The sequence below is a fragment of the Candoia aspera genome, chromosome 1, assembly GCF_035149785.1.
Source record: "Candoia aspera isolate rCanAsp1 chromosome 1, rCanAsp1.hap2, whole genome shotgun sequence".
Lineage (NCBI taxonomy): Eukaryota > Metazoa > Chordata > Lepidosauria > Squamata > Boidae > Candoia > Candoia aspera.
In genome coordinates, this window is record NC_086153.1 from 269,569,491 (window position 1) to 269,582,745 (window position 13,255).

Below are 13,255 nucleotides of genomic sequence, written 5' to 3' on the forward strand. Positions count from 1 at the left end.
TCCTGGTGCTCTCTAGCTGTCTTGAAATAGCAACTGTTTGGATTCAGGGAGTTACTACCCTATAACATTTGGAGGACCATTAGGTACAGACCAACCATCCTCTTCTTACGTTCCAAAGTATGGCACCCTCACTTGAAGAAATGTGTTTATCCAGAAACAACATGGGAGCTTTTTCTATCCCAAAGTTCACAAGCTGAGCAAAACATTTCATTTGTTTATTTATTTATTGCATTTATGTCCCCATTTTTTTTCCTGAGAGCTCAAGGCAGGAACATTGGGCGACTCCCTTAATTTTATCCCTGGATGAATAGCCTACATGAGGTAGGTTGGGCTGAGAGAAGATGACTGACCCCCAAGTCACCCGGTGAGTAGAGACTGAATCCTGCATCACCCTGGTCCAACTCCAATGGTCTTAACCACCGTACTCTCAAATTCTGTTCTCTATTCGAGCCATTCAAACTCAAATTTAGCTTCTAGCTTCAAAATATACTCTGGCAGCACTTAAAATCCAATCTCAAGAGATGCTTAGAGCAGTACAGCATCTCATCCTTGAGAGTAAGCTGAAGGGAGAACTCTGATTAACATATTGTAGCCAATCACAACGATATCTCACAGCCACATTGGCCAACTGCAACTAAGACCCTTAAACTCAAGGGGCTTCTCCCTTACCCTGTTTTTGCACACAGATGCCCAGGTAGGCCCCTTTATATTGAAAAGCTATGGAACTAGGAGTTGCACATACCACCAGTTTCACCAGGCAGGTCTTTCCCAGCTGCAGAGTGATCATGGACACATTTGCAGGAAAAGCAGGCATGCTTGGAGCCACAATGATTAAGATTCTTACCGCCCCTGTTGCAACACTCTGCTCAGTCTCTGTCTTGTCTCATAGATTCTGCAAGGAACTTACCTGAGCCCCAAAGGTTCCCTCACTGCAAACTTTATTTCATTGCCCAAGACTTGACTGATCTGAAATTCAAATGCACAACATGAAGGAACTGAGTCAGAGCCACCTGCAAAAGCACTGAGGGGGAAAAAATGCCTACAAATTATATTTCTGGTCCCCGAAAAAGGAACAATAAATGATATTTGCGAAGGGTGAAACTGTGACTGCTAAAATAGCCCGTCAATGCTCTGAACCACCTTATACCAGTTGCTACTCTCTTAATGCGTTGTCTACAACACTCAAAATTATTCATATTGTTACCTAATTAGAGACCCAACACATCTAGAGAATGCCAGTTTGGAGAAGGATTGGTCCAGACAGACAGCAAATAAGCCCAAGTCAACAGTCACCCTTTGTATGGAATGGCCAGCATCAGCCTTTCCCACATAAGAGAAAAGGCAGGATGTTGAACTGATGGGATGGCTGAGGATTTGGTGGGGTGGCATATCTAGATACTTCTCAGCAATTTTAAGCTGCCTGTCTGTTGGAAATGGTCACCTAATTCCAGCTGCAGAAAAACAACTTTGGGCCTCTGAAATATAGGAAGCTGCTATGCAGATTCAGGGAAGTTCTAGCTCAGTATCCCCTCTGCTGTCTCTGTGATAGCAGTTCTCCAGGGATTTTAATGTCTTGTGTGGTCCTGCTAAAGATGTCTGAAATAGGCTCTGGGTTTTTTGCACAAAGACAATGTAATTTAGTACTCGTTTATGGTCTTTCTGCAAGCACCTTGGGGAAACAGCATAGTCTGGGTTGTGCAGGTTTGAACAAGGAAGTGGGAGGAGGGGAAATGGGAGTAAAGAAACTCAATGCCTCCCACTTGACTGCCTGAAAAACAAACAGTCCAAGGTGGCTCAAGAAAGTTGGGGAAGCCACAAAAACTTTCAGAACATCCTTTCTCCCACTGGTTAAAAAAACATACCACACAGGCTTTGATTTAAAAAAAACAACACATAAATACAAAGGGCAAAGAAATATCAGGGGCAAAAATTGTGGGATCCGCAGAAAGTCATTTGAATGTGACTGCAATTAACCAATGCTCATTATAGGTTACATATAATGCAGTCTTCCCAACATGGTTTAGTACTTTCTAGACGACTGTTCTCACCTCAGGGGAGAGAACCAGAAAACATTTAGTACTTTCCCAATGGGTTGTGCTCAATATTCACAACAGGCAAAAGAATGGATTTTACTTTTAAGACAAAAAACAGTGAGTTTAAAGGCAAAATTTTGTACCCTGTTGCACAGATGGAAGTATCCTAAAGGCTGAACAGTAATTACCCCAGCAAAGTGTCTCTGGGTAGATCAGCCAAGAAACTACAAGTCACAGGAAAGAGAGAGGCCCAAGGAAGCAAGAACAAAGGCAATTTAAGCAGCCTTCAGATGCTTTCTGCCATCTCCAGCTTAGCACTATCAGCTGGGGAAGCACAGTTTGCATATGCATTGCGTAGTTATTTCCTGCATTTAGCAAGTGATATAAAAGAATCTGAAAAGTCGGCAAGTGAAAAAAATAGGGTGGCCCCCTCCAAGCACATCTTGCAGGACCTGCTGAATAGGCCAAGGCTCTGCTACTTTATTGGGCAATGCGATGGCTTTAGAGAAGGAGTAGCCTTCCAAAGAATAATTACAAGTAGATTGGTTTTTCCAACAGAATAAAACAACACCTCTCATCTTACACAGGGAGACCAATTTCCTCTACAAGAAAGTAATATTCTTTGGGGGTGGAGAGGAATTGCAAAGAAAACCACCAAGCCCTAGAACAGGGTTTCTCAGCCAGTGTTCCATGGAACTCTAGGGTTCTACAAGAGGTCACTAGGGGTTCCCTGGGAGATCATGATTTATTTAAAAAATTATTTCAAATTCGGGCAATTTCACATTAAAGAGGTAAGTTTCATTCCTTACTTTTAGTTTAAGAACCTGTTAATGCATATATAGAGGCCTACCCATGAAACAAATATAATAATTTTGTACGTTCTGGTCCATATTTGATCCTGAATGTGCAGGAGTTCCCTGAGGCCTGAAAAATATTTCAAGGGTTCCTCTAAGGCCAAAAGGTTGAGAAAGGCTGCCGTAGAGACAGAACTCCCAAGCTTTGGGATTCTACAGTCTGAAGCCAGTGCATTACTATGTAGAAAATAAGATTGTTTTCCCTATGTGAAGTTTAAGCCTCACATGCCATTTAGAGCATTGTCTAGCCACGGACACATTCAGGACATATCAAATGAATAACTCTTGCCCAGAGGCCCTCTTACTGTTCCAAGTTCAGAGAGCTCTTAGCCAGAAGTCTAGTTTTTGTCTTGAAAGTTTGTCATAGTTTTGGTTAGACAGAGAGACAGAGATTCAAAACTATCTATGATAGGGAACAATCTGCACAGAAAAAAATCCTCCATGAAATAAAATTGAGCACTAAATTATTTCTTTACAGAAATTGTTTTCCCTTCTATATCACTGTATTATGGATTCTTTCCAATGTCCTTTTAAAATTAGCAGCCTTTTAAGATAGCCCCATTTTTTTTTTTTAAAAAGGGTTACTGTGATTCCACTCTTAGAAAAGAAGAGGCATGAACATGAAAGGCACCTGTTCAGAAAGTCATCCAACAAGTATCATTCCAAGTAAGTTGCTAAGCAATGGCAGGGGTTCAACGACAAAAGGTCAATCCATTAATTAAAAACACAACTGGTTGTAAAAAACAGAGTTCACACAGAGCAGTGGACATTGCAATCACATGGACCCAAGAACCCTCTACCTGCTTTAATAAAATCACAAGGGGAATAAGCTGCTCTTCTGGAAAGGGTGATGAAAATCTGGAGGAGAAAAAGGGAATGACTCGTAGTGGCAAAGGAAGCTGGATTAAAACAGGCCTGGAAAATCCCAGGCACAAAATCAGTACGTATGCCCATGTCACACAGCATAGCCCCAAACAGATAGGGTTGGATCTGTTACACTTGCCTGGCACATTCCAGGCTTATATTTGCCAGAATAAAGGAGCAAAACATTACCCTTTCCTCTGACAACTGGGATTTTGAGTTTTGCCATAAAAGTCACACTCTGCATCTTTTTGTAAACAGACAGAGTAAAAAAACTGAACTTGCAATGTTGGCTGTAGAATCCTCCCTCTTGGATCCTAATAAAATGCATTCATTCAACGATGAATCAACATCAGCAGGTTCTCAGCCATTAATGTTTCCTTCTATTTTTCTTCCTCTCCCTTTGTAGTTTTTGTCCAAGGTCTTTTCAGTCAGGACAAAACATTTCATTTTTGTTTTTAAATAAGAAGCAGCCACCAAGGATTACAGTTAGAAGCAGGTGCTGCAATACGGGGAAAGGCGGGGGGAGGGCAGACAGAGAACTGTATGAGCTCTTCCTTTCTGCTATTTTACCCATTCAAAAGGAGGCACTCAGAGGGATCTCCCCACAGCTCAGTTAAATGCTATCCACCAGTCTTAATGCTGGCAGAAAATTTACCAGCATAAAATGTGCTGATCTCACTGCAGTTTCTATCCTGCCTCAAGAAGAATGTCAATAAATAGTGGTGCACGTTGCTGCCCTTTCACCACTTCTACAATCCATGGTCAGCTGCTATTTCTGATTCCAAGCTCACTGGTGTGTGTGAGAGAGTTCAGTTTGAAACATCTGGACCAGAGAACAATGCCCAGAAACCAGTACATCAACTTAAAGCAGCCAATAGTTGTTGGACCCTACTGTACTGGATAATTTTCGTCCAGTCTCCCACCTCCCCGTTTTGGGGAAAGTGGTTAAGAAAGTGGTGGCATTACAACTCCAGAGGGTTCTGGAGGAAACGGATTATCTAGACCCCTTTCAGTCAAGTTTCAGGCCAGGATATGGGACAGAAACGGCATTGGTCGCACTTATGGATGATCTCTGGCAGGAGCGGGATGGGGGTAGTGCATCCATCCTTGCTCTCCTTGACCTCTCAGAGGCTTTCGATACCATCGACCATGGTATCCTTTTGGGTCAGCTCAGGGAGTTGGGGGTGGGCGGCGTAGTTTTGCGCTGGTTCACCTCCTTCCTCCAGGGCCGGTCCCAGTCGGTGGTGATAGGGGGGTAGAGATCTGACCCTCGACCTCTCCTTTGTGGGGTGCCACAAGGCTCGGTCCTCTCTCCTCTCCTATCTAACATCTACATGAAACCTCTGGACGAGATCATCCGTCACCATGGGATGAGGTGTCATCAGTATGCCAATGATACTCAATTGTATATCTCCATCCTGGGTGAGGTAAGTGATGCTGTGACTGCCCTCTCTCGGTGCCTGGGGGATGTAGGGGTCTGGATGGGGAACAACAGGCTTCGGCTGAACCCTGGTAAGACAGAGTGGCTGTGGGTTAAGGGTTCCTCCATATCTGGGACTCTTGTCATCTTTAGCTCTGGATAGGGTTGCACTGCCCCAGACAGACCCGGTGTGTAACCTGGGGGTCCTCATGGACTCACAGCTCCTGCTGGAAGAGCAGGTGGCAGCCGTAGCGGGAAGGGCCTTTGCACAGCTTCGTGTTGTGTACCAGTTGCGCCCTTTCCTGGATCGGGAAGCCCTTCGGACGGTCACTTGTTATCTCCCATATAGACTACTGCAATGCGCTCTACATGGGGTTACCCTTGAAGAGTATCCGGAAGCTTCAGCTGGTCCAGAATGCGGCTGCGCGGGCTATTTTTGGCGCCCCCAGAAGGGCACACATAACACCTTTGCTACGTGAGCTGCATTGGATACCAGTTTGCTTCCCAGTCCAATTCAAGGTGTTGGTTATCACCTTTAAAGCCCTACATGGCATGGGACCGGGTTACCTGAGGGACCGCCTCTTCCCCGTATCATCAGCCTGTCCCACCCGCTCACGCAGAGAGGGCATGCTGCGGATCCCGTCAATAAGAGAATTCCATCTGGCGGGGTCCAGGAGGCAGGCCTTCTCGGCAGTAGCGCCCGCCCTTTGGAACATCTTGCCCCTGGAGGTGAGATTAGCCCCATCGCTCCTAGCCTTCCGGGAGGAAGTTGAAGACCTGGCTCTGCCACCGGGCTTGGGGCAGGGAGGAGAATCAACATACTTGGGGTTGGCTGGTGCCTTGAAGTGCCCCTCCTACATGATGGTTGAAGAGATCATAGCCATCTGGATTTTATGAGCTGGGGTAGTTAAGAAATTGTTTTGGTTTTAATGGGATTTTATTGGAATTTTACCGTGTATTTATTTGAGTTTTTATTGTATATTTATTCTGTGTTGTAAACTGCCCAGAATCCCTCTGGTCGGAGGAGATGGGCGGTGACAAATTTGATAGATAGACAGATAAATAAATAAATAAATAAATAGATGCTATGTTGATTCCACCCTTTATAGCAGAATTTCTCAACCTTGGCAACTTCAAGCTGTGCGGACTTCAACTCCTAGGATTCCTCAGCCTGCCATGCTGGTTGGGAAATTCTGGGAGTTGAAGTCCACACAACTTGAAGTTGCCAAGGTTGAGAAATTCTGCTTTATAGAGTCACTGACAAAATGGTCAATGAAGCTGTCATGGCTGACTGCCTGGTTAAGAGGACAAACTACTTAAACTGTGGAATGACTAAGGATGATGTTAAGCTGCCTCAGGTATGAGTTGTGGATGAGATGAAGGCAATATCATGAAGACATGGCAGAAAAAAGAGCTGGCTGGGGCATGTTTATACCTCATGAGTTAAGCTCTGTAGCAGAGTTCAAAAGTCACCTTTTCCCAATTTAAGACAATTTTTTTTAAAAAATCCTCATCAAAATTTGCACTGATATGTGGTACACATATATTCACATTTTACCATGTGTTAACTGTCAATGCCAGTTGGGTTGCAACTTAGCCAGACTTGGCTAATTTCAGAAAATCAAGACTATGCAAGGTTCAGTGTGGTTAATACTTGGATGGGAAATCATCAAACAATATTAGGACTGTAGGCTACTCTGGAAGTTGATAAAACATTCTGGAAGGCAGCAATAAATTAGCTGCACACTTCTTGGTCATGCCTCCTTTAAGGCATTCAATGCTTTGTAGTACCTCATTGATCAAAGGCAAAAACAGTTAATATTGAAACATTGTGAGAAAAAGATGTAAAAGGGGAAGAGGAGAGATATGATAGCTATACTGAAAAAAAGAGGAATTTTTGTGAGTTACCCAGAAATCAAAGTTCTCTATTCGCTGAGTTTAGAGAACCATAGGTTTTTCCATACCTATAAAGACATGTATCTAATGAGGTGAGAACAGCAGCTTCAACCATCTACCCCCGCCTCACAGTTCCCACCCACTGCTGTGAATCTATCCTCAAGCTTTTGCAATTAGTTCAAATACACAACAGTTCTGTATGTAGGTGTCAGTAGAAAGGGCAGGGTTATGCAATTGATTAGAAACACAGTGAATTAACATAAAATTAGTGGGACCCAAAGCAATAAAAACAAACTACGAATTTCCATTTCCCCGTCTCATCTGCCTTGCCTCTCATGTGTAGTTTCATTCCTTCCACCCAGACTTAAATCCAGCACTTCCTCTCTGCCATTAACTGATTCTCCTTTTACATCCCCACCATTCAACCCCCTTCTTTCTAAATATCAACAAAAAGAAGGCTGATGTTTGAATCTTAAGGTTTGTTGAAATGCTGCTTCAAGCATAGCAGAAATCACGGTTTCCAAGAATTCATGTATACAGCCTCTCAATACTAACTTTTGCTAACAATTCTGAAAAGTTTGCCCTACAAGTCTGACCACTATCAGCAGATTGGTCCTATTTCAAGCCATCTTTCTGCAACAGAGCTTGGAGATATTGTTCACAACCACCTTCCTTTTTCATATACATACTCTGCAATCACCCTTCTTTTCTGATCAAATACGATCTTTGCTTGATTAATTAGGTTAACAGTCTCCAATCCACAATGATGGATTCCAGAAAGGGCATTTTTTGCTTACAGGTAATGACTGAACAAGACAAAGATGCAAAGGCTTGATGAAGACAGAGAATCTTTCTTTCCCTCACTAAGTGATACAATCTTTCAGAAGTAACATGTCAGGGGACAGAGCTGGCTCCTATTAGGTTTGAATCATCCTACATACACATACCCTTTGACATCAGGATTGGGAAACATCTGTTCTGCTTGAATACAGATCACATCACCCTTTATGCTGGCTGAACTGACAGAAATTGGAGTCTAACAACATCCAGGGGCCATTGGTTTACATTTCATCAACTCTCTCATTTTCTTCTTAGAATCGTGGAGGGAATAAGAAGCTTAAAATAACATAATTAATTCCCAAACACACTTACCCTCTCCCAGATATGCTCATTCTACCTGATTAACATTAATGGTGTGTCTCAAGCAGTTTTACCTTCTTCCACACAATGACAGTTCAGATTTTGGATGTTTTTATGAACATTCATATTAAGTTGGTAACTCTTATGGAATCCACCTAGTTTCTTCTGTCCAACTGCATGTCACTTGCTTTAGTAGGAATAGAGTTAGAACTCTAGTTAGAACTCAAAGGTATTCTAAAAATGTTTAGCCAAGAAATGGCCAACCTGCAATCCTCCATAAGTTGCTGGCCTGCAACTCTCATCATCCTTCACAACTGATTATGCATCTCGGGTTCATGGGATTTGGAATTTTAACAATTTCTGGAGGATAGCACATTCCTCATCCCTGCCTAACTCCATTTCCTGCAGTTCTTGAAGTATGTGTTCAAAGTATGTAAGTATATAAAACTTTTCAGCAACAAGAATTGTTCTCTTCATTCTAAGTGCCCGCAACTATAGATACCCAGGACAGCCCATTACCTTTGACCTATGAACTTCGCCATCGTCATCCTCCCCACCAACACCTAAGATCTTCCTTGTCTTCAGACGGCTCACAAGGTCTGTTTGGCTGTGCTTCTTCATCAAAGGTGGAGGCTGCTTGGTTGCCATGGTGACTCACAGGTACTTGCTGGCTTGGGCAGAAACTGAAATGAGACAGACCAGAGGTTAGATAAACTAGAAAAATGTATTCCTAAGGGAGAGTCAGATCCAGATTTTTAAAAAGATGTTCATGAAAATCCTTTTCATTTAATGCAAACGATTCAGCCAAACACAGTATCCCAAGCTACTTTATTCTTTTGTCACAAAATTCTAATCACCCCTGACAATTACGGCAACAAAATACTTTTAACCCCAGAATATTCCTTGGAAAACTTGAGAGAGGAACATGCAAGCATGGCAGTAAATTCTGCTTCTAAAGTTATATCTCAAAGGACTCTTAAACATTTACAAGATCAGCTTTTTCATGCTTCCTAGCCTGAGAAGCAACAGCAACAAAACACTCAGGCATAGGATTCAGCTCACAGATTGCACAAAGCAGGGGTGTGGGGATCACAGGGTTCTGCCTCAATGAGATGCCTTGCCTCACAGAGTTCTGGCAACCACTGTGACATTGCAAAGCATTGATTCATCATTCTACTCTGCCCCCGTGAAAGTCAAGGCGGGACTCATCAGCATCAACCAGTCTACCTCAAAAACAGTAGCTGAACACAAGATGCTCTTACTGGGCAAATCCAAGGGATACTTTTCTTGAACTGTTGTCAAAGCAAAATCTGCCATGGCTTGGACTTTATTGCATTTTATGCTGACTGATTATTGGTTGTATTTATGATTTTACTGAATGTTCTTATTGTGAACCGCCCAGGGTTTCCCATGTGGGGGAGATGGGTGGTGATAAAAATTTGATAAATAATACTTTTTAAAAAATCTCTTTGTGCATAGCCCTAGCACATAATAAGCACATAATATATGGTCCCACTCCAATTTTATTTCCATAACTCGCAATGTGTTTCACAAATGCCAGAGAAAGATTTACTCAAGGACAACCACTAAAATTCAAGGGGGGTGGGTGGGAACCAGGGTTTCTATGATCATTATCCAATACTCTGACCCAACTTTCCCCAACCCAATATTTCCTAGGCATCTGGAACTATAATTGATCAGTCCCTACCAGCATGACCAATTGTTTCGTAAAGCAGCTGCTGCGAGATTAGAAACCTTAAATCAGGCAGTTCATGTTCTTGAAGACCAGCCATTTCCACCTTGGTATCATCTAGATATGATGTGACCATCTCTGGCCATGCTGGCTGAGAATTCTGGGGGCTATATTCCCAACGCATCTGGAGGCAGATGTGTTGCAGATTAGTATTTTGGGTATCTGCAGATTTCTCAGGTTCTGCAACCAGACAGGGCAGTCACTGAAATCCACTGAAGACAGCTGCTTTGTGTGCTTTCATCTTATTAATTATAGTGGGTGTGGGAAGCTTTGTTATCAGCCAAGAGCCTGTCTTCCCTCCAGCTCATAGAAAATGGGGAGGTTTATGATTCCAGAAGAACTATAGGAGGTTTGCTGTTCCAGTTCTATTTTAAAGACAAGAAAGTATAGCATTTAGTCATGCCAGTGGGCCCCCATGGCCAGAGAGAGATGCAGAGAGAGAGATAACATAAATTAGAATCAGGCAATTATGATGGTAATACCAGTCTATTTGCGAGAGACCGTGATCCCACAAGAAAAGAAAAAAAGATGGCACAGAAAGTAGGCAGTACTGAGCTACACTCCAGAACTTGGAACAAACAATTAATATGAACATTTCTCACCATCACTTTCTCAGAAGTATCTCCTATTTATTCTGTTGGAATGAATTTTTAAGCAAATATGCTTAGGAAATAGGCTTTATTTTAGTTTCCATAGTTTAATTATAATTCAAACGTGAGAAGCACTTCCCTTCCATTAACCACAGAGATCCAGCAATGGAGGAGAACTCCTCTCTCTTTCTCTCTGCTGAAGAAATACACAGAATGTCAATTTCATGGAAGATACAGAGAACACCTTGATGAGGCAAGCAAAGATGGAGGTTTCTCCTGAGGGAAACTGCCGGGAGATCCCATGGGGAAACAGCTTCTCCAATTCAGGACCAGCTTCCATGTGAAGAGGAGGGGCTATAGGTGCTTTGGAAATGTTACTTTGGTTGATGCAGCCTAAAACTGCATTTCTTCAGAAGAACGATGATCAGGTATGTGCATCTGGTTTTTGATTCCTAAACTGAAGGACTTTGCAGCTTTGTCTGTTACTCTGCTACTTTCAGCCCATTTCTCCACCTCTTCACCCAAGTTATTAATGAAAATACTGAACGGTAAAGAATCCACAACTAATCCTTCTGGGACTCCATTTGATACCTCTCTTCAGTGTGATGAGCAACCACTGGTGAGAACTCTTTGAATAAAATTTTCAAGCCAGTTAGGTATCTACTTAATTGTCAGAAATCCTCGCAAGATGGTGGTCTGTTGAGATAGAGTTGTTTCTCTCCCTCTGCAAGTTGTGAAAACAACACTTTTGACTGTAGTGAAGAAAACTGTTAATCAAAGTATACCAAGTCTGTTTTTATTTTTTATTTTTTGTCACTCTTTTAATTTTGGACAGATAAAATGCCTTGTCAACACAAGGTGTAGTTTTTCTCCTTCTCCCTCACCTCCTCCCATGGAACAGATGGCTTCTTCTGGACAGCTTCCACAGCTGTGGCTGACTTTGGCTGAAACTCTCTGAAATCTCTCGGTGGAGAGTGATTTTAACAGCAGAAATTTATTCTGATATTTCTGTATAAGGCATAACAAATGTTGAGTGGTTGGTGACGATACCAGCAATTAATCGATGTCTTTCAGAAGTTGCTGTTAAAAAGTAGATCTATTGGAGAAAGATTGTATTTAAAAAAAGCAAAAAGAGCCAGATGTTAAGGTTGAATTAGCTGAAAAATAAATTCATGAGAAAGATAAACAGCCCCTTGCAAATACTATGGAAAAATGCATTCAGAGCGTGTAGTCAATGACGAATTGCTTGATTCAGTTTTTCACATGCCTTCAAAACATAACTGTCTTTGAAGTCCTAAACCTGTTGTTATGGAATTCTTTTTTTTATCATGATTAATATATCGCAAGCAGCCATATTGAATATAGGGTAAAAAAATCTAATGCTACTCCCAGAAGGGTTGGTGAATACAGTAAATATAAAGTTTCACCAAGCACATCCCATGGTGTGGCAACAAGCAGTTATTTTCTTTATATTCTACAGTTTTGGCTTCTTCTAGATAATGGTTAAGGAAGATCTATGATCCTGAGATGGCTCTCAACTATCTTTAGCAATGGATAGATATTCAAATTGTGACAAGAACACTACAACAACCCACTAAGAAATGATTTGTCTGATCGGAGGGATAATTTCATATATTATTACATATATATGGAATGAGGGATTTGGTCCTTATCCCCTGTTTTCCTTTTTAAAGGATTGCAGCTTAGCAGGGAAGGAGAATGAGATTCTGTGGCTTAGTCCTTAAATAATTAGTTTATTCCCACTTTAATGTTAGCTTTAATTATTTTATTTTAACTTGTATTTTTGTTTACTTGTTTATTCAATGTTGTGCAGGATTTCTTTAAATATTATGGCAGCAACCAAAGCCACAATTCTTTTTTTCTTTGCCCATTTTTAGCATTTATTGTTTTAACTTTTTACACTTTATTTAGGGGTAAATGGCCAAATGTTCATTGGAATAGTACATTAATTTGTTTCTGAAAAACAAGGAGAGCTGAAGCCATCTGTACTTCTATGGGTGAGGCATTCTATATAACGGCTATAGTACTAAGAAATTTCAACCCAAACCCTTTTTGAACTTTGTATTTTAACTAAGACTTGGGATCTAATCCTATTTCCACTCTAGAAAAGAATGTATCTAATACTGTTGGTTGTTTTGTCGAACAATTCTGTATTTGCTTTATGGAATAGCACAGTGTTGACAGCTATAATAAAATGGAGGAGGTTTTTTCATAAATTGATGATAATACAACCTGAAGTGGTTTTCTTGGAAGAAATTTATATTCTCCTTGATGAAATAGGGATGCGGTGGCGCTGCGGGTTAAACCGCTGAGCTGCCGATCGGAAGGTCGGCGGTTCGAAACCGCGCGGCGGGGTGAGCTCCCGTTGCTCGTCCCAGCTTCTGCACACCAAGCAGTTCGAAAACATGCAAATGTGAGTAGATTAATTGGTACCGCTTCGGCGGGAAGGTAACGGCGTTCCGAGTCGTCATGCTGGCCACATGACCCGGAAGTGTCTATGACAATGCCGGCTCCATGGCTTAGAAACGGAGATGAGCACCGCCCCCTAGAGGCGGACACGACTGGACTTTACGTCGAGGGAAACCTTTACCTTTACCTTACCTTGATGAAAAACATCTTTTGATTGGAAAATGGGTTGATCAGATTCATGTAAGCAGAAAGGCTGACAATTAGCAGAGGGGTGG

At 42.0% G+C, this 13,255-nt stretch overlaps 1 protein-coding gene across 4 annotated transcripts in view; it reads right to left on the reverse strand.

Moving 5' to 3' along the window:
* Positions 1-13,255, reverse strand: part of TP53I11 (tumor protein p53 inducible protein 11) — an 83,536-nt gene that overhangs the window by 13,288 nt on the left and 56,993 nt on the right. For 3 of the 4 annotated variants that reach the window (XM_063289646.1, XM_063289647.1, XM_063289649.1), the window contains 2 exons: positions 8,727-8,890; positions 908-966 (listed from right to left, as the gene is read on the reverse strand). In XM_063289646.1, coding sequence (XP_063145716.1) covers positions 908-966; positions 8,727-8,855 — 188 coding nt within the window. In that variant the 5' untranslated portion in view covers positions 8,856-8,890. Of the gene's footprint in view, positions 1-907; positions 967-8,726; positions 8,891-11,434; positions 11,564-13,255 lie in introns of those variants that run through there. The other variant, XM_063289648.1, reaches the window with a different exon arrangement.